The sequence below is a fragment of the Nerophis lumbriciformis genome, linkage group LG39 (assembly GCF_033978685.3).
Source record: "Nerophis lumbriciformis linkage group LG39, RoL_Nlum_v2.1, whole genome shotgun sequence".
Lineage (NCBI taxonomy): Eukaryota > Metazoa > Chordata > Actinopteri > Syngnathiformes > Syngnathidae > Nerophis > Nerophis lumbriciformis.
This window is the reverse complement of record NC_084586.2, coordinates 18,196,761-18,219,380: the sequence shown is the minus strand read 5'-3', so window position 1 is coordinate 18,219,380 and position 22,620 is coordinate 18,196,761. Positions and strand designations below refer to the sequence as shown.

The 22,620-nt window shown below is 34.6% G+C and overlaps 1 protein-coding gene across 1 annotated transcript in view; it reads right to left on the bottom strand.

The window, feature by feature from the left end:
* The window catches only part of sdk2b (sidekick cell adhesion molecule 2b), a 920,539-nt gene that overhangs the window by 303,316 nt on the left and 594,603 nt on the right, over positions 1-22,620 (bottom strand). The window contains exon 3 of the mRNA XM_061931841.1: positions 11,749-11,855. Coding sequence (XP_061787825.1) covers positions 11,749-11,855 — 107 coding nt within the window. The remainder of the gene's footprint in view (positions 1-11,748; positions 11,856-22,620) is intronic.

Here is a 22,620-nt window from a genome sequence, read left to right as displayed (position 1 = left end):
AATAACATAAATACAGTCTATTATACAGCATTATTCACATGTGAATAATATACATACAGTCTATTATACAGCATTATTCACATGTGAATAATATAAATACAGTCTATTATACAGCATTATTCACATGTGAATACTATAAATACAGTCTATTATACAGCATTATTCAGATGTGAATAATATAAATACAGTCTACTATACAGCATTATTCACATGTGAATAATATAAATACAGTCTATTATACAGCATTATTCACATGTGAATAACATAAATACAGTCTATTATACAGCATTATTCACATGTGAATAATGCTGTATAATAGACTGTATTTGTATTATTCACATGTGAATAATATAAATACAGTCTGTTATACAGCATTATTCACATGTGAATAATACAAATACAGTCTATTATACAGCATTATTCACATGTGAATAATACAAATACAGTCTATTATACAGCATTATTAACACGTGAATAACATAAATACAATATATTAAACAGCATTATTCACATGGGAATAACATAAATACAGTCTATTATACAGCATTATTCACATGTGAATAACATAAATACAGTCTATTATACAGCATTATTCACATGTGAATAATATAAATGCAGTCTATTATACAGCATTATTCACATGTGAATAACATAAATACAGTCTATTATACATGTCTTTTCAGGAACTCAAATAATGTAAAAAAAAAAAAAAATATATATATATATATATATATATATATATGTATGTGTGGGGAAAAAAAATCACAAGACTATTTCATCTCTACAGGCCTGTTTCATGAGGGGGGTACCCTCAATCGTCAGGAGAAATCTCCTGACGATTGAGGGTACCCCCCTCATGAAACAGGCCTGTAGAGATGAAATAGTCTTGTGATTTTTTTCCCCACACATACATATATTGCGCTCTACTACGGTATCGAGCACTATTTTTTGGATAACCTTATTAAGACATATATATATATATATATATATATATATATATATATATATATATATATATATATATATATATATATATATATATATATATATATATGTATATATATACTGTATATATATATATATATATATATATATATATATATATATATATATATATATATATGTATATATATACTGTATATATATATATATATATATATATATATATATATATATTTTTTTTTTTTTTTTTTACATTATTTGAGTTCCTGAAAAGACAATAGGTAAAAATACTAAGTCGTCATAAAAAAAAAAAAAAAAAAAAAAAAAACTTTCGTAGAGGATTTACCAGTTTTAGGAATTACAAAACCCCAAAGCAGTGCAGTTGTCACGTTGTGTAAATGGTAAATAAAAAGAGAATACAACAAATCCTTTTCAACTTATATTCAATTGAATGGACTTCAAATTTGAAATGTGGACTGGTCAGACCACAGAACACTTTTCACGCTTTGCATCAGTCCATCTTAGATGAGCTCGGGCTCGGGCGTTTCTGGGTGTTGTTGATAAATGGCTTTGGCTTTTGCATAGTAGAGTTTTAACTTGCACTTACGTATGTAGCGACCGACTGTAGTTACTGACAGTGGTTTTATGAAGTGTTCCTGAGCCCATGTGGTGATATCCTTTACACACTGATGTCGCTTTTTGATGCAGTACCGCCTGAGGGTTCGACGGTCCGTAATATCATGGCTTACGTGCAGTGATTACTCCAGATTCTCTGAACCTTTTGATGATATTACGGAGCGTAGATGGTGAAATCCCTAAATTCCTTGCAATAGCTGGTTGGGTAATGTTTGTTCTTAAACTGTTGTGACAATCTGCTCCCGCATTTGTTGACAAAGTGGTGACCCTCGCCCCGTCCTTGTTTGTGAATGACTGAGCATTTCATGGAAGTTTCTTTTTTTAGCCAATCATGGCACCCACCTGTTCCCAATTAGCCTGTTCACCTGTGGGATGTTCCAAATAAGTGTTTGGTGAGCGTTCCTCAACTTTCTCAGTCTTTTTTGCCACTCGTGCCAGCTTTTTTGAAACACGTTGCAGGCATCAAATTCCAAATGAGCTAATGTTTGCAAAAAATAACAACGTCTTCCAGTGTGAACATGAAATATCTTGTCTTTGAAGTCTATTCAATTGAATATATGATGAAAAGGATTTGCTAATCATTTTTTTTATCAGTTTTTATTTATCATTTACACAACGTGACAACTTCACTGCTTTTGGGTTTTGTATACTAGCATCAGGCTAGCGTATTTTTTTTGGCAAAGTACGTTTTTTTGAGTCAATTTCTTTGTTGGCATTGAAAATTGCAACACTGCCTCGAGGTCGTTTGGCCGCGTCTGCTCTCAGTGCTGCTGGAGTGATTGCCAAGTGCCGAAGTGGGCGTAACATGGCTTTTTACGTGATTCCCAGAATGATTGACAGGGTTTTAGTACTCGCCCCTATTGATGATGATGAGCAATACGTGGGATCCCTAGTCTGTGAGTGTATCCGAGGTGTACCTAATGAACCGGGTGCACTCCGGGACGTCGGGGATAACAAGCGTCGGGCGTGCGTGACGACGACGAGACTCCCCGACGCGGCGTTTCTGTAATATCTCGTTAACAAGACGCGGGAGCAAATTTACAGGAACGCGACCCAGCCCGATTCTTCCCGCCAGGAGACGACAGATGTCGTTGGAAAAAAAAACTAAAATCCCCCCCCCCACCCAAAAAAAAAAAACCCACACAACAACAATATCAATGTAATGAGGATGCTGAGTGGAACAGCTGTCCACTTCCATGGCGCCGCCAATCCACCAATGAGATGCGAGCAGATCCTTCATAGCGCCAACATCTGGCCCTGGTGGGGTCGCTTTTTGATACACTAAACAGTGTGTGTGTGTGTGTGTGTGTGTGTGTGTGTGTGTTGTTGTATTTCTAGCCTTCTTGAGACATGAAGAAGGAAAAGTATCTTCCATATGAGGAGGTGTGAACATAAATCAATAACATTGCATCTAATAGACAACGTCTCATGTGCACCCCTGCTGGTGACATCTATCAAAATGAGGGTGGTCCCAAAAAGGAGGGATTTTTCACATTGACTGTGTGTCGCTTTTAAAAGTGCTCCCCCTCTGGTCAACATATGAAATAACAAGTGTGTGTAAGAAATTGAAATGTGCCCCCTTTAGCCAAAATTAATTAAAAAAAAATTAAAAACCAATTAAAAAACAAAAAATAAAAAAATGAAATAAAATAAAATAACTAAAAGCAGTCTTTTCCTCACAATGTGTCGACTTTTTTCTTATAAAATTGGGAACAATTTCTCTTATTTTCTTTGTTTGTGTAATATTTCAATATTTTCTTGTAAAATTATTACTTTATGTAAAATTATAACTTTTTAATGCAAAATGGTGACATTTGCCATGTAAAATTCTGACTTTTATCAAAATATTGCACTTTTTTTTTTGTTGTTCTTGTAAAATAGTGACTTTTTTTTGTAAAATTATGACTTTTGTCTTAATTTTGCCAAGTAAAATTCCGATAATTATTTGACTGTGTGTCGCTTTTAAAAGGGCGCCCCCTCTGGTCAACATGAAATAACAAGTGTGTGTAATTAATTGAAATGCGCTCCATTTGGCCAAAATTAATTAAAAAAAAAATGTGTATATAGAGACATACTGTAATAACTTGAAGTAAATAATGAAGATTAAAAAAACATTACAAACAAAAAATAAAAAATAAAAAAATAAAAATAACTAAAAGCAGTCTTTTCCTCACAATGTGTCAACTTTTTTCTTATAAAATTGGGAACAATTTCTCTTATTTTCTTTGTTTGTGTAATATTTCAATATTTTCCTGTAAAATTATTACTTTATGTAAAATTATAACTTTTTAATGCAAAATGGTGACATTTGCCATGTAAAATTCTGACTTTTATCAAAATATTGCACTTTTTTTTTTGTTGTTCTTGTAAAATAGTGACTTTTTTTGTAAAATTATGACTTTTGTCTTAATTTTGCCAAGTAAAATTCCGATAATTATTTGACTGTGTGTCGCTTTTAGAAGGGCGCCCCCTCTGGTCAACATGAAATAACAAGTGTGTGTAATTAATTGAAATGCGCTCCATTTGGCCAAAATTAATTTTAAAAAATGTGTATATAGAGACATACTGTAATAACTTGAAGTAAATAATGAAGATTAAAAAAACATTACAAACAAAAAATAAAAAATAAAAAAATAAAAATAACTAAAAGCAGTCTTTTCCTCACAATGTGTCAACTTTTTTCTTATAAAATTGGGAACAATTTCTCTTATTTTCTTTGTTTGTGTAATATTTCAATATTTTCTTGTAAAATTATTACTTTATGTAAAATTATAACTTTTTAATGCAAAATGGTGACATTTGCCATGTAAAATTCTGACTTTTATCAAAATATTGCACTTTTTTTTTTGTTGTTCTTGTAAAATAGTGACTTTTTTTGTAAAATTATGACTTTTGTCTTAATTTTGCCAAGTAAAATTCCGATAATTATTTGACTGTGTGTTGCTTTTAAAAGGGCGCCCCCTCTGGTCAACATGAAATAACAAGTGTGTAATTAATTGAAATGCGCTCCATTTGGCCAAAATTAATTTTAAAAAATGTGTATATAGAGACATACTGTAATAACTTGAAGTAAATAATGAAGATTAAAAAAACATTACAAACAAAAAATAAAAAATAAAAAAATAAAAATAACTAAAAGCAGTCTTTTCCTCACAATGTGTCAACTTTTTTTCTTATAAAATTGGGAACAATTTCTCTTATTTTCTTTGTTTGTGTAATATTTCAATATTTTCTTGTAAAATTATTACTTTATGTAAAATTATAACTTTTTAATGCAAAATGGTGACATTTGCCATGTAAAATTCTGACTTTTATCAAAATATTGCACATTTTTTTTTGTTGTTCTTGTAAAATAGTGACTTTTTTTGTAAAATTATGACTTTTGTCTTAATTTTGCCAAGTAAAATTCCGATAATTATTTGACTGTGTGTCGCTTTTAGAAGGGCGCCCCCTCTGGTCAACATGAAATAACAAGTGTGTAATTAATTGAAATGCGCTCCATTTGGCCAAAATTAATTTAAAAAAAATGTGTATATAGAGACATACTGTAATAACTTGAAGTAAATAATGAAGATTAAAAAAACATTACAAACAAAAAATAAAAAATAAAAAAATAAAAATAACTAAAAGCAGTCTTTTCCTCACAATGTGTCAACTTTTTTCTTATAAAATTGGGAACAATTTCTCTTATTTTCTTTGTTTGTGTAATATTTCAATATTTTCTTGTAAAATTATTACTTTATGTAAAATTATAACTTTTTAATGCAAAATGGTGACATTTGCCATGTAAAATTCTGACTTTTATCCAAATATTGCACATTTTTTTTGTTGTTCTTGTAAAATAGTGACTTTTTTTGTAAAATTATGACTTTTGTCTTAATTTTGCCAAGTAAAATTCCGATAATTATTTGACTGTGTGTCGCTTTTAGAAGGGCGCCCCCTCTGGTCAACATGAAATAACAAGTGTGTAATTAATTGAAATGCGCTCCATTTGGCCAAAATTAATTTAAAAAAAATGTGTATATAGAGACATACTGTAATAACTTGAAGTAAATAATGAAGATTAAAAAAACATTACAAACAAAAAATAAAAAATAAAAAAATAAAAATAACTAAAAGCAGTCTTTTCCTCACAATGTGTCAACTTTTTTCTTATAAAATTGGGAACAATTTCTCTTATTTTCTTTGTTTGTGTAATATTTCAATATTTTCTTGTAAAATTATTACTTTATGTAAAATTATAACTTTTTAATGCAAAATGGTGACATTTGCCATGTAAAATTCTGACTTTTATCAAAATATTGCACATTTTTTTTGTTGTTCTTGTAAAATAGTGACTTTTTTTGTAAAATTATGACTTTTGTCTTAATTTTGCCAAGTAAAATTCCGATAATTATTTGACTGTGTGTTGCTTTTAAAAGGGCGCCCCCTCTGGTCAACATGAAATAACAAGTGTGTGTAATTAATTGAAATGCGCTCCATTTGGCCAAAATTAATTTAAAAAAATGTGTATATAAAGACATACTGTAATAACTTGAAGTAAATAATGAAGATTAAAAAAAAATTACAAACAAAAAATAAAAAATAAAAAAATAAAAATAACTAAAAGCAGTCTTTTTCTCACAATGTGTCGACTTTTTTCTTATAAAATTGGGAACAATTTCTCTTATTTTCTTTGTTTGTGTAATATTTTAATATTTTCTTGTAAAATTATTACTTTATGTAAAATTATAACTTTTTAATGCAAAATGGTGACATTTGCCATGTAAAATTCTGACTTTTATCAAAATATTGCACTTTTTTTTTGTTGTTCTTGTAAAATAGTGACTTTTTTTGTAAAATTATGACTTTTGTCTTAATTTTGCCAAGTAAAATTCCGATAATTATTTGACTGTGTGTCGCTTTTAGAAGGGCGCCCCCTCTGGTCAACATGAAATAACAAGTGTGTAATTAATTGAAATGCGCTCCATTTGGCCAAAATTAATTTAAAAAAATGTGTATTTAGAGACATACTGTAATAACTTGAAGTAAATAATGAAGATTAAAAAAACATTACAAACAAAAAATAAAAAATAGAAAAATAAAAATAACTAAAAGCAGTCTTTTCCTCACAATGTGTCAACTTTTTTCTTATAAAATTGAGAACAATTTCTCTTATTTTCTTTGTTTGTGTAATATTTCAATATTTTCTTGTAAAATTATTACTTTATGTAAAATTATAACTTTTTAATGCAAAATGGTGACATTTGCCATGTAAAATTCTGACTTTTATCAAAATATTGCACATTTTTTTTGTTGTTCTTGTAAAATAGTGACTTTTTTTGTAAAATTATGACTTTTGTCTTAATTTTGCCAAGTAAAATTCCGATAATTATTTGACTGTGTGTCGCTTTTAGAAGGGCGCCCCCTCTGGTCAACATGAAATAACAAGTGTGTGTAATTAATTGAAATGCGCTCCATTTGGCCAAAATTAATTTAAAAAAAAATGTGTATATAGAGACATACTGTAATAACTTGAAGTAAATAATGAAGATTAAAAAAACATTACAAACAAAAAATAAAAAATAAAAAAATAAAAATAACTAAAAGCAGTCTTTTTCTCACAATGTGTCGACTTTTTTCTTATAAAATTGGGAACAATTTCTTATATTCTTTCTGTAATATTGCAATATTTTCTCGTAAAATTATTACTTTCTTTGTGTCAAATTATAACTTTTTAATGCAAAATGGGGACCTTCGTCATAAAAAATTCAGATTTTTATCACAATATTGCCAATTGGTTGTTCTTGTAAAATAGTGACACTTTTTGAGTAAAAATTGTGACTTTTGTCATCATTTTTCCAAGTACAATTCCGATTATTATTATAATATTGCCAACATGTTTAAGTTTCCTTACAAAATTGTAACTTTTGTCGAGTAAAATTATGACTCTTTTCTGTTAAGCTTTTCTTGTAAAATTGTGACTGTTATTGAGTAAAATTCCAACTTTGATCATAATATTGCACAAATATTGCATCTAATAGAGAATGTCTCATTTGGTGAAATCGATCAAAATAAGGGTGGTCCCAAAAAGGAGGGATTTTTCACATTGACCGAGTGTCGCTTTTAAAAGTGCTCCCCCTCTGGTCAACATATGAAATAACAAGTGTGTCTAAAAAAAATTGAAGTGCTCCCCCTCTGGCCAATATATGTAATAACAAATAAGGAATACTTTCTCATATTCTTTCTGTTTCTGTAATATTGCAATATTTTCTCGTAAAATCCCGACTTTTTTAATGTATAATTATAGCTTTTCAATGCAAAATATTGCCAATTTCTTTGTTGTTCTTGTAAAACAATGACATTTTGTCGAGTCAAATGACGACTCTTTTCATAAAATTGCCAAAATGTTAAGCTTTTCTTGTAAAATTGCGACTGTTATTGAGTAAAAGTCCAACTTTTATCATAATATTGCACAAATGTTCAGTTTTTCTTGTAAAATGTTGCCTTCCGTCGAGTAAAATGACGACTTTTATTATAACACCGCCAAAATTCAAAGTTTTTTCTTGTGAAAGTGTGACCTTTTTCTTGTGAAATTCCAACTCATTTTTCACAACAAGCTTTTTTATATTTGCATAGTATGTATATATTATTAATGTTGTAAATACACTTCTTTATATATCTAGAAAGGCTGGTCCTAAAGAGGGAGGCATTTTTCTCAGGTCTCACGAAGATAAGAAATACAAGAATGTGTGTGTGCGTGTGTGTGCGTGTGTGTGTGTGTGTGTGTGTGTGTGTGTGTGTGTGTGTGTGTGTGTGTGTGTGTGTGTGTGTGTGTTCTTGTATTGCTAAGACATAAATCATGGTCCCAATACGGAAAACCATTGCATCTAATAGAGAGCCGAATACTAGAGTCCGTGAACATTGCTCCAGAGTCAGGATTTCTTTGGTTGATTTAATGTGCATACAAAAGTAAACATTGACAGGTGCAAAGGCAGCAATATATGATAAAACAAGACGGCAGATAAAGAAGGACTTCCCTATTCATCCTCCTCTGGTCAACATATGAAATAACAAGTGTGTGCAAGAAATTGAAATAAAAAAAATAAAACAAATATATGTATATAGAGGCATACTGTAATAACTTAAAGTAAATAATGAAGATTAAAAAACAATTACAAACAAAAAATTCCAAAATAAAAAAATAACTAAAAAGCAGTCTTTTTCTCACGTGTCGACTTTTTTCTTATAAAATTGGGAACAATTTCTCATATTCTTTCTGTTTCTGTAATATTGCAATATTTTCACGTAAAATCGCGTCTTTTTTATGTAAAATTATAACTTTTTAATGCAAAACGGTGACATTTAAAAAAAAAAATTCTGGCTTTTATCACAAATTGCCAATTTTTTTGAGTAAAATTATGACTTTTGTCATCATTTTGCCGAGCAAAATTCAGATTATTATTATAACATTGCCAAAATTTTACAGTTTTCTTATAAAATTGTGACTTTTGTCGAGTAAAATTACGACTCTTTTCATAAAATTGCCAACATTTGAAGTTTTTCTTGTAAAATTGCGACTGTTATTGAGTAAAATTCCAACTTTTATTATAATATTGCACAAATGTTCAGTTTTTCTTGTAAAATGTTGCCTTCCGTCGAGTAAAATGACGACTTTTATTATAACACCGCCAAAAATTCAAAGTTTTTTCTTGTGAAAGTGCGACCTTTTTCTTGTGAAATTCCAACTCATTTTTCACAACAAGCTTTTTTATATTTGCATAGTATGTATATATTATTAATGTTGTAAATACACTTCTTTATATATCTAGAAAGGCTGGTCCTAAAGAGGGAGGCATTTTTCTCAGGTCTCACGAAGATAAGAAATACAAGAATGTGTGGGTGCGTGTGTGTGCGTGTGTGTGTGTGTGTGTGTGTGTGTGTGTGTGTGTTCTTGTATTGCTAGGACATAAATCATGGTCCCAATACGGAAAACCATTGCATCTAATAGAGAGCCGAATACTAGAGTCCGTGAACATTGCTCCAAAGTCAGGATTTCTTTGGTTGATTTAATGTGCATACAAAAGTAAAACATTGACAGGTGCAAAGGCAGCAATATATGATAAAACAAGACGGCAGATAAAGAAGGACTTCCCTATTCATCCTCCTCTGGTCAACATATGAAATAACAAGTGTGTGCAAGAAATTGAAATAAAAAAAATAAAACAAATATATGTATATAGAGGCATACTGTAATAACTTAAAGTAAATAATGAAGATTAAAAAACAATTACAAACAAAAAATTCCAAAATAAAAAAATAACTAAAAAGCAGTCTTTTTCTCACGTGTCGACTTTTTTCTTATAAAATTGGGAACAATTTCTCATATTCTTTCTGTTTCTGTAATATTGCAATATTTTCACGTAAAATCGCGTCTTTTTTATGTAAAATTATAACTTTTTAATGCAAAACGGTGACATTTAAAAAAAAAAATTCTGGCTTTTATCACAAATTGCCAATTTTTTTGAGTAAAATTATGACTTTTGTCATCATTTTGCCGAGCAAAATTCAGATTATTATTATAACATTGCCAAAATTTTACAGTTTTCTTATAAAATTGTGACTTTTGTCGAGTAAAATTACGACTCTTTTCATAAAATTGCCAACATTTGAAGTTTTTCTTCTAAAATTGCGACTGTTATTGAGTAAAAGTCCAACTTTTATCATAATATTGCACAAATGTTCAGTTTTTCTTGTAAAATGTTGCCTTCCGTCGAGTAAAATGACGACTTTTATTATAACACCGCCAAAATTCAAAGTTTTTTCTTGTGAAAGTGTGACCTTTTTCTTGTGAAATTCCAACTCATTTTTCACAACAAGCTTTTTTATATTTGCATAGTATGTATATATTATTAATGTTGTAAATACACTTCTTTATATATCTAGAAAGGCTGGTCCTAAAGAGGGAGGCATTTTTCTCAGGTCTCACGAAGATAAGAAATACAAGAATGTGTGTGTGCGTGTGTGTGTGTGTGTGTGTGTGTGTGTGTGTGTGTGTGTGTGTGTGTGTGTGTGTGTGTGTTCTTGTATTGCTAGGACATAAATCATGGTCCAAATACGGAAAACCATTGCATCTAATAGAGCCAAATACTAGAGTCCGTGAACATTGCTACAAAGTCAGGATTTCTTTGGTTGATTTAATGTGCATACAAAAGTAAAACATTGACAGGTGCAAAGGCAGCAATATATGATAAAACAAGACGGCAGATAAAGAAGGACTTCCCTATTCATCCTCCTCTGGTCAACATATGAAATAACAAGTGTGTGCAAGAAATTGAAATAAAAAAAAATAAAACAAATATATGTATATAGAGGCATACTGTAATAACTTAAAGTAAATAATGAAGATTAAAAAACAATTACAAACAAAAAATTCCAAAATAAAAAAATAACTAAAAAGCAGTCTTTTTCTCACGTGTCGACTTTTTTCTTATAAAATTGGGAACAATTTCTCATATTCTTTCTGTTTCTGTAATATTGCAATATTTTCACGTAAAATCGCGTCTTTTTTTATGTAAAATTATAACTTTTTAATGCAAAACGGTGACATTTAAAAAAAAAAATTCTGGCTTTTATCACAAATTGCCAATTTTTTTGAGTAAAATTATGACTTTTGTCATCATTTTGCCGAGCAAAATTCAGATTATTATTACTCTTTTCATAAAATTGCCAACATTTGAAGTTTTTCTTGTAAAATTGCGACTGTTATTGAGTAAAAGTCCAACTTTTATCATAATATTGCACAAATGTTCAGTTTTTCTTGTAAAATGTTGCCTTCCGTCGAGTACAATGACGACTTTTATTATAACACCGCCAAAATTCAAAGTTTTTTCTTGTGAAAGTGTGACCTTTTTCTTGTGAAATTCCAACTCATTTTTCACAACAAGCTTTTTTATATTTGCATAGTATGTATATATTATTAATGTTGTAAATACACTTCTTTATATATCTAGAAAGGCTGGTCCTAAAGAGGGAGGCATTTTTCTCAGGTCTCAAGAAGGTAAGAAATACAAGAATGCGCGTGTGTGTGTGTGTGTGTGTGTGTGCGTGTGTGTGTGTGTGTGTGTGTGTGTGTGCGTGTGTGTGTGTGTGTCTTAATGCACAATCCGTCCTCGGGGTGCAAATACTTACAAGCCACCTGCACTTCGGTGCGGCGCTGCAGGAGGGCTCCCACACGGTTCCTGACGATGCAGCGGTAGAAGCCGGCATGGGAGCGGTCCAGTGAGGGGATGAGATACCTGCGTCAGCACACACACGCACACACACACACACACCGAAAAAAAAATATTTACTTGGGCTATCATATCATCTTACACCTATTTATGTTCCCCTAATCATCTTAGAGTGGATGGAGGTGAATCACTAGTGTGCAACGCCAAAGGTTGTGTATGTGCAAACACACACACACACACACACACACACACACACACACACACACACACACACACACACACACACACACACACACACACACACACACTTAAGACCATCTAAAAGATGAGCAAGGACGCAAAGGACAGCAGAGCTTAGCTGCTGTTTACTGCATTGATAATGATGCTCAAGGGGGTACAATAGTCAGCCCCGCCCCCTCACACACACCTGTGTTTAAATGTCACACACACACACACACATACACACACACACACACACACACAGTAGTCGACCTTGACTGTTGCAGCACCGCCTCTCTGCCATGTGGAGGCAGTGTAACGTTGTTGTTTTTTTAACCGCTGTTCACTAATTGCCAAAATAATGAAACGAGGCCTCGGACGTTTTGTTATTTCCTGTTATATAGTGTTTCACGTGAAAACGTTTTGTGTTACCTACCGTGTTTCGTGATACATTGTTCCATGTTACGGCGTTTCACATTACGTCGTTTCGTGTGAAGTTGAATCGAGAATTGTTTCCGAATCGAATCGCCACCGAATCGGATCGAATTGTTTGGTGCCCAGAGATTCGCACCCGTCATATTTAACAGTAACCTTGACTGTTGCAGTACTGCCTCCCTGCCATGTGGAGGTGTGTAACATGTTTTTGCCATCAAATAAAGGAGTCAATGAATATCACCCATCGGGAGCCAAATCGCCATTCTTTTTCATCTCGATTTTAAATAATTTTCAAAAAACAATGTGTAAAAAAAAATATATATATATAAAGACAATATATGTTTTTTTCTTATAAGAATACATTAAAAAAAATACATTTTTATGCAATCAGAATAAGCTTTTCTAACCCGTAACCTATTTTGAAAAAAAATCACTATAATCATCATGCTAGATGATACATTGCGAAAATTAGTTTGAATCCAGAATCGAGTTAAATCGAGAGTTGTTTCTGAATCGAATCGTCATCGAATCTGATCAAATTGTTTGGTGTCCAGAGATTCGCACCCCTCGTAGTTAACAGTGACCTTGACTGTTGCAGTACTGCCTCCCTGCCATGTGGAGGTGTGTAACATGTTTTTGCCGTAACATAAAGGAGTCAATGAAAATCACCCATTGGGAGCCAAATCGCCATTCTTTTTCATCTCGATTTTAAATAATTTTCAAAAAACAATATTTCAAAAAAATATATAAAGACAACATGTTTTTTTCTTATAAGAATACATTTAAAAAAATAAATTTGTTATGCAATCAGAATAAGCTTTTCTAACCCGTAACCTGTTTTGAAAAAGTTTCATTATAATCATCATGCTAAATGATATATTGCGAAAATTGGTTTGAATCCAGAAGCGAGTTAATTCGAGAATTGTTTCTCAATCGAATCGTCACCGAATCAGATCAAATTGTTTGGTGCCCAGAGATTCGCACCCCTCATATGTAACAGTAACCTTGACAGTTGCAGTACTGCCTCCCTGCCATGTGGAGGTGTGTAACATGTTTTTGCCGTAACATAAAGGAGTCAATGAAAATCACCCATCGGGAGCCAAATCGCCATTCTTTTTCATCTCGATTTTAAATCGATTCATAATTTTCAAAAAATAATGTATAAAACAATACATTATAAGAATACATTTAAAATAATACATTTTCATGCAATCAGAATAAGATTTTCTAACCCGTAACCTGTTTTGAAAAAGTTTCATTATAATCATCATGCTAAATGATATATTGCGAAAATTAATTTGAATCCAGAATCGAGTTAAATCGAGAATTGTTTCTGAATCGAATCGTCACCCGGAGATTCACACCCCTCATATTTAACAGTAACCTTGACTGTTGCAGTACTGCCTCCTTGCCATGTGGAGGTGTGTAACATGTTTTTGCCATCACATAAAGGAGTCAATGAAAATCACCCATCGGGAGCCAAATCGCCATTCTTTTTCATCTCGATTTTAAATAATTTTCAAAAAACAATATGTAAAAAAAAATATATAAAGACAATATATGTTTTTTTCTTATAAGAATACATTTTTAAAAATACATTTTCATGCAATCAAAATAAGCTTTTCTAACCCGTAACCTGTTTTGAAAAAGTTTCATTATAATCATCATGCTAGATGATATATTGCGAAGACTAGTTTGAATCCAGAATCGAGTTGAATCGAGAATTGTTTCTGAATCGAATTGTCACCGAATCGGATCGAATTGTTTGGTGCCCAGAGATTCGCACCCGTCATATTTAACAGTAACCTTGACTGTTGCAGTACTGCCTCCCTGCCATGTGGAGGTGTGTAACATGTTTTTGCCATCACATAAAGGAGTCAATGAATATCACCCATCAGGAGCCAAATCGCCATTCTTTTTCATCTCGATTTTAAATCAATTCATAATTTTCAAAAAACTATATGTAAAAAGAAAATATAAAGACAACATATATGTTTTTTTCTTATAAGAATAAATTTTTAAGAATACATGTTCAAGCAATCAGAATAAGCTTATCTAACCCGTAACCTGTTTTGAAAAAGTTTCATTATAATCACCATGTTGAATGATATATTGCGAAAACTAGTTTGAATCCAGAATCGAGTTGAATCGAGAATTGTTTCTGAATCGAATTGTCACCGAATCGGATCGAATTGTTTGGTGCCCAGAGATTCGCACCCGTCATATTTAACAGTAACCTTGACTGTTGCAGTACTGCCTCCCTGCCATGTGGAGGTGTGTAACATGTTTTTGCCATCACATAAAGGAGTCAATGAAAATCACCCATCGGGAGCCAAATCGCCATTCTTTTTCATCTCGATTTTAAATAATTTTCAAAAAACATTATGTAAAAAAAAATATATAAAGACAATATGTTTTTTTCTTATAAGAATACATTTAAAAAAATACATTTTTATGCAATCAGAATAAGCTTTTCTAACCCGTAACCTGTTTTGAAAAAGTTTCATTATAATCATCATGCTGGATGATATATTGCGAAAATTGGTTTGAATCCAGAAGCAAGTTAATTCGAGAGTTGTTTCTCAATCGAATCGTCACCGGATCGGATCGAATTGTTGATTCGCACCCCTCATATTTAACAGTAACCTTGACTGTTGCAGTACTGCCTCCCTGCCATGTGGAGGTGTGTAACATGTTTTTGCCATCACATAAAGGAGTCAATGAAAATCACCCATCGGGAGCCAAATCGCCATTCTTTTTCATCTCGATTTTAAATAATTTTCAAAAAACATTATGTAAAAAAAAATATATAAAGACAATATGTTTTTTTCTTATAAGAATACATTTTTAAAAATACATTTTTATGCAATCAGAATAAGCTTTTCTAACCCGTAACCTGTTTTGAAAAAGTTTCATTATAATCATCATGCTAAATGATATATTGCGAAAGTTGGTTTGAATCCAGAAGCGAGTTAATTCGAGAATTGTTTCTCAATCGAATCGTCACCGAATCAGATCAAATTGTTTGGTGCCCAGAGATTCGCACCCCTCATATTTATCAGTAACCTTGACAGTTGCAGTACTGCCTCCCTGCCATGTGGAGGTGTGTAACATGTTTTTGCCGTAACATAAAGGAGTCAATGAATATCACCCATCGGGAGCCAAATCGCCATTATTTTTCATCTCGATTTTAAATCGATTCATAATTTTCAGAAAACAATGTATAAAACAATACATTATAAGAATACATTTAAAAAAAAATACATTTTCATGCAATCAGAATAAGCTTTTCTAACCCGTAACCTGTTTTGAAAAAGTTTCATTATAATCATCATACTAGATGATATATTGCGAATATTAGTTTGAATCCAGAATCGATATAAATCGAGAATTGTTTCTGAATCGAATCGTCATCGAATCGGATCAAATTGTTTGGTGCCCAGAGATTCGCACCCCTCGTAGTTAACAGTAACCTTGACTGTTGCAGTACTGCCTCCCTGCCATGTGGAGGTGTGTAACATGTTTTTGCCGTAACATAAAGGAGTCAATGAAAATCACCCATCGGGAGCCAAATCGCCATTCTTTTTCATCTCGATTTTAAATAATTTTCAAAAAACAATGTGTAAAAAAAATATATATATATATAAAGACAATATATGTTTTTTTCTTATAAGAATACATTTTTAAAAATACATTTTCATGCAATCAGAAAAAGCTTATCTAACCCGTAACCTATTTTGAAAAAAAATCATTATAATCATCATGCTAGATGATATATTGCGAAAATTAGTTTGAATCCAGAATCGAGTTAAATTGAGAGTTGTTTCTGAATCGAATCGTCATCGAATCGGATCAAATTGTTTGGTGCTCAGAGATTCTCACCCCTCGTAGTTAACAGTGACCTTGACTGTTGCAGTACTGCCTCCCTGCCATGTGGAGGTGTGTAACATGTTTTTGCCATCACATAAAGGAGTCAATGAATATCACCCATCGGGAGCCAAATCGCCATTCTTTTTCATCTCGATTTTAAATAATTTTCAAAAAACAATATGTAAAAAAAAATATATAAAGACAATATATGTTTTTTTCTTATAAGAATACATTTTTAAAAATACATTTTCATGCAATCAGAATAAGCTTTTCTAACCCGTAATCTGTTTTGAAAAAGTTTCATTATAATCATCATGCTAAATGATATGTTGTGAAAATTAGTTTGAATCCAGAACCGAGTTGATTCGAAAATTGTTTCCGAATCGAATCGTCAACGAATCGGATCGAATTGTTTGGTGCCCAGAGATTCGTAGTTAACAGTGACCTTGACTGTTGCAGTACTGCTTCCCTGCCATGTGGAGTTGTGTAACATGTTTTTGCCGTAACATAAAGGAGTCAATGAAAATCACCCATCGGGAGCCAATCGCATTGATTCAAAAGTGTCCAGCATTAGTATGCGTTCATGCAGATCCACGGCAGTAATCAATACGTCTTTGACTTTCTTACATGTCTAATACAGCAGAACGCGGCGCCGCCGGGGGATAAGACCAGCCGCGTAAAGGTTGCAGCGTCTCACTTATTTAGGCAATTAATTAGAGGGAAACAGGCGTCAAACTTCTTAGATTGCTAATGGAGTGTGGCGCAGCTGGATAAACGGAGCGGCCGGCTGTTTGGAGGTCAGGCGAGGCGGTCGGAGGGCGTCGCGTTTGCTGACAGCGTAAACACGGCGGATTAGGCTGCGAGCGAGGCGCGCCGGTTTAATTGGGAGGCGGCCTAGCGCAACGCATTTTGTCTTGAAGGAAAGAGAGCGAAAAAAATAAATAAACAAAATACGAGAAGTTGTGCTGTGGGAGGTGAAAGAGTCGCCACTCCGGAACGCGCTCGCCGTCTTCCCACGTTGCAGCGTGATGATGGCGGAGCGTCTGTCCGATATCCCCTTTGGCAGGCAGTCGGTGCACGCCATTGATTCTTTTTGCATTGATAAAAAGTGCGGAGGAGCAATTAAAAGTTAGCTAACGAGCCGGGAAGTTGACATCCTAGATGACTTACACGGTGACGACAAAAGTATTCACCTGCCATTCTTTCCCCCACCAGGGACCGCGTAAAGAAATGTCGGTGTTTACTTCATTACGAAGCAAAAACAAATAAAATTAAAGCTGCAAGCAGCGTTGGTCGGGCCCGCGTATTTGGCAGGTGCTAGTCCTAAGTGTCCCAATACTTTTGTCCAGTTTTAGTCCCAAGTGTCCCAATACTTTTGGCAAGTTGTAGTCCTAAGTGTCCCAATACTTTTGTCAAGTTGTAGTCCCAAGTGTCCCAATACTTTTGTCCAGTTTTCGGCCTAAGTGTCCCAATACTTTTGTCCAGTTTTCGGCCTAAGTGTCCCGATACTTTTGTCCGGTGGTAGTCATAAGTGTCCCAATACTTTTGTGTAGTGTACCTACCTTGTCTGCATTGTGTGGGCACGCTGGTGCTTCCTGCTTTTAAGCAGCCATCTTAAAAAAATAGCAGCGCAGCAGGTCTTTGAAGGGTCATAAAATCAAAACCGGAGCAGGTATTAAAATGCTGTTCTGTTAATTTATACACAAGGGTTTAATCTCTCTCCTGTGTTAGTTTGAAGCCGAAACGACAAACGGGCTCAGAGGAGATAGTTTTTGAAGGAAGGTGACTGGTTTTTACAAAAAATTTGTTTTGAAGGGGGAATAGCAAACTTTCTGTTGATTTTTTCTGGGGGTTGTCAATTTATGAAATGTAGGTCTAAGTGAGCCCTACATAGAGGTTTTTGTTTCATGTCTCTCCGACCTTCCCAGTGGGAGTTACAGGCAGTTTTGTCAGTTTTTTCATCCGAGGAGCAGTTTTTTGTGCGTTTCATTAAAAAATTGCGCTAGAGCACAATTTTGAGATTTGGGGTTAGGTTTTTTTTATTAGATCGCAATTTTTGCCAGTCCTGATGTGTGTGTTCAGTTCGGTGAGTTTTGAAGCATGTTAAGGGGGTCAAATTACAGCTCAAAGAGGCGGCCGGTATAATAATAATAAAGAATAAAACCTTACAAATTTAACAGGTCCTTATGTCCCATTGCATAAGGACTCCCTTCGGGAGTCCTTTTGCAATGGGCCATGCGGGCCCTAATTAAAGCTGCAAGCAGCGTTGGTCGGGCCCGCGTATTTGGCAGGTGCTAGTCCTAAGTGTCCCAATACTTTTGTCCAGTTTTAGTCCCAAGTGTCCCAATACTTTTGGCAAGTTGTAGTCCTAAGTGTCCCAATACTTTTGTCAAGTTGTAGTCCCAAGTGTCCCAATACTTTTGTCCAGTTTTCGGCCTAAGTGTCCCAATACTTTTGTCCAGTTTTCGGCCTAAGTGTCCCAATACTTTTGTCCAGTTTTCGGCCTAAGTGTCCCGATACTTTTGTCCGGTGGTAGTCATAAGTGTCCCAATACTTTTGTCTAGTGTACCTACCTTGTCTGCATTGTGTGGGCAGGCTGGTGCTTCCTGCTTTTAAGCAGCCATCTTAAAAAAACAGCAGCGCAGCAGGTCTTTGAAGGGTCATAAAATCAAAACCGGAGCAGGTATTAAAACGCTGTTCTGTTATTATATACACAAGGGTTTAATCTCTCTCCTGTGTTAGTTTGAAGCCGAAACGACACACGGGCTCAGAGGAGATAGTTTTTGAAGGAAGGTGACCGGTTTTTACAAAAAAATTGTTTTGAAGGGGGAATAGCAAACTTTCTGTTGATTTTTGCTGGGGGTTGTCAATTTATGAAATGTAGGTCTAAGTGAGCCCTACATAGAGGTTTTTGTTTCATGTCTCTCCGACCTTCCCAGTGGGAGTTACAGGCAGTTTTGTCAGTTTTTTCTTCCGAGGAGCAGTTTTTTCTGCGTTTTATTCAAAATTGCGCTAGAGCGCAATTTTGAGATTTGGGGTTAGGTTTTTTTATTAGATCGCAATTTTTGCCAGTCCTGATGGGTGTGTTCAGTTTGGTGAGTTTTGAAGCATGGGTGAAAATACAGCTCAAAGAGGCAAAATTGACTGTTCTTAGTACTTTTTTGTCTTAAAGGGGGAATTGCCAACTTCCTGTTGATTTTTGCCCGAGAATGTACCGTTAATAAAATTTAGGTCTAAGTCAGACCTACATAGAGGTTTTTGTTTCATGTCTCTCCGACCTTCCTAGTGGGAGTTACAGGCAGTCAATTTTTTTTTCCTAGGGGTCGCTAGAGCGCAATTTTGATTTTTGGGGTTTGGTTTTTTTATCAAACGGCAATTTTCGCCAGCCCTGACGTGTGCGTCAAATATGGTGAGTTTTGAAGCATGTTAAGTGGGTCAAATTACAGCTCAAAGAGGCGGCCGGTATAATAATAATAAAGAATAAAACCTTACAAATTCAATAGGTCCTTATGTCCCATTGCATAAGGACTCCCTTTGGGAGTCCTTTTGCAATGGGCCATGCGGGCCCTAATTAAAGCTGCAAGCAGCGTTGGTCGGGCCCGCGTATTTGGCAGGTGCTAGTCCTAAGTGTCCCAATACCTTTGTCCAGTTTTAGTCCCAAGTGTCCCAATACTTTTGGCAAGTTGTAGTCCTAAGTGTCCCAATACTTTTGTCAAGTTGTAGTCCCAAGTGTCCCAATACTTTTGTCCAGTTTTCGGCCTAAGTGTCCCAATACTTTTGTCCAGTTTTTGGCCTAAGTGTCCCAATACTTTTGTCCAGTTTTCGGCCTAAGTGTCCCAATACTTTTGTCCAGTTTTCGGCCTAAGTGTCCCGATACTTTTGTCCGGTGGTAGTCATAAGTGTCCCAATACTTTTGTCTAGTGTACCTACCTTGTCTGCATTGTGTGGGCAGGCTGGTGCTTCCTGCTTTTAAGCAGCCATCTTAAAAAAACAGCAGCGCAGCAGGTCTTTGAAGGGTCATAAAATCAAAACCGGAGCAGGTATTAAAACGCTGTTCTGTTATTTTATACACAAGGGTTTAATCTCTCTCCTGTGTTAGTTTGAAGCCGAAGCGACACACGGGCTCAGAGGAGATAGTTTTTGAAGGAAGGTGACCGTTTTTTACAAACAAATTGTTTTGAAGGGGGAATAGCAAACTTTCTGTTGATTTTTGCTGGGGGTTGTCAATTTATGAAATGTAGGTCTAAGTGAGCCCTACATAGAGGTTTTTGTTTCATGTCTCTCCGACCTTCCCAGTGGGAGTTACAGGCAGTTTTGTCAGTTTTTTCTTCCGAGGAGCAGTTTTTTCTGCGTTTTATTCAAAATTTCGCTAGAGCGCAATTTTGAGATTTGGGGTTAGGTTTTTTTATTAGATCGCAATTTTTGCCAGTCCTGATGGGTGTGTTCAGTTTGGTGAGTTTTGAAGCATGGGTGAAAATACAGCTCAAAGAGGCAAAATTGACTGTTCTTAGTACTTTTTTGTCTTAAAGGGGGAATTGCCAACTTCCTGTTGATTTTTGCCCGAGAATGTACCGTTAATAAAATTTAGGTCTAAGTCAGACCTACATAGAGGTTTTTGTTTCATGTCTCTCCGACCTTCCTAGTGGGAGTTACAGGCAGTCAATTTTTTTTTCCTAGGGGTCGCTAGAGCGCAATTTTGATTTTTGGGGTTTGGTTTTTTTATCAAACGGCAATTTTCGCCAGCCCTGACGTGTGCGTCAAATATGGTGAGTTTTGAAGCATGTTAAGTGGGTCAAATTACAGCTCAAAGAGGCGGCCGGTATAATAATAATAAAGAATAAAACCTTACAAATTCAATAGGTCCTTATGTCCCATTGCATAAGGACTCCCTTTGGGAGTCCTTTTGCAATGGGCCATGCGGGCCCTAATTAAAGCTGCAAGCAGCGTTGGTCGGGCCCGCGTATTTGGCAGGTGCTAGTCCTAAGTGTCCCAATACCTTTGTCCAGTTTTAGTCCCAAGTGTCCCAATACTTTTGGCAAGTTGTAGTCCTAAGTGTCCCAATACTTTTGTCAAGTTGTAGTCCCAAGTGTCCCAATACTTTTGTCCAGTTTTCGGCCTAAGTGTCCCAATACTTTTGTCCAGTTTTTGGCCTAAGTGTCCCAATACTTTTGTCCAGTTTTCGGCCTAAGTGTCCCAATACTTTTGTCCAGTTTTCGGCCTAAGTGTCCCGATACTTTTGTCCGGTGGTAGTCATAAGTGTCCCAATACTTTTGTCTAGTGTACCTACCTTGTCTGCATTGTGTGGGCAGGCTGGTGCTTCCTGCTTTTAAGCAGCCATCTTAAAAAAACAGCAGCGCAGCAGGTCTTTGAAGGGTCATAAAATCAAAACCGGAGCAGGTATTAAAACGCTGTTCTGTTATTTTATACACAAGGGTTTAATCTCTCTCCTGTGTTAGTTTGAAGCCGAAACGACACACGGGCTCAGAGGAGATAGTTTTTGAAGGAAGGTGACCGGTTTTTACAAAAAAATTGTTTTGAAGGGGGAATAGCAAACTTTCTGTGGATTTTTGCTGGGGGTTGTCAATTTATGAAATGTAGGTCTAAGTGAGCCCTACATAGAGGTTTTTGTTTCATGTCTCTCCGACCTTCCCAGTGGGAGTTACAGGCAGTTTTGTCAGTTTTTTCTTCCGAGGAGCAGTTTTTTCTGCGTTTTATTCAAAATTGCGCTAGAGCGCAATTTTGAGATTTGGGGTTAGGTTTTTTTTATTAGATCGCAATTTTTGCCAGTCCTGATGGGTGTGTTCAGTTTGGTGAGTTTTGAAGCATGGGTGAAAATACAGCTCAAAGAGGCAAAATTGACTGTTCTTAGTACTTTTTTGTCTTAAAGGGGGAATTGCCAACTTCCTGTTGATTTTTGCCCGAGAATGTACCGTTAATAAAATTTAGGTCTAAGTCAGACCTACATAGAGGTTTTTGTTTCATGTCTCTCCGACCTTCCTAGTGGGAGTTACAGGCAGTCAATTTTTTTTTCCTAGGGGGCGCTAGAGCGCAATTTTGATTTTTGGGGTTTGGTTTTTTTATCAAACGGCAATTTTCGCCAGCCCTGACGTGTGCGTCAAATATGGTGAGTTTTGAAGCATGTTAAGTGGGTCAAATTACAGCTCAAAGAGGCGGCCGGTATAATAATAATAAAGAATAAAACCTTACAAATTCAATAGGTCCTTATGTCCCATTGCATAAGGACTCCCTTTGGGAGTCCTTTTGCAATGGGCCATGCGGGCCCTAATTAAAGCTGCAAGCAGCGTTG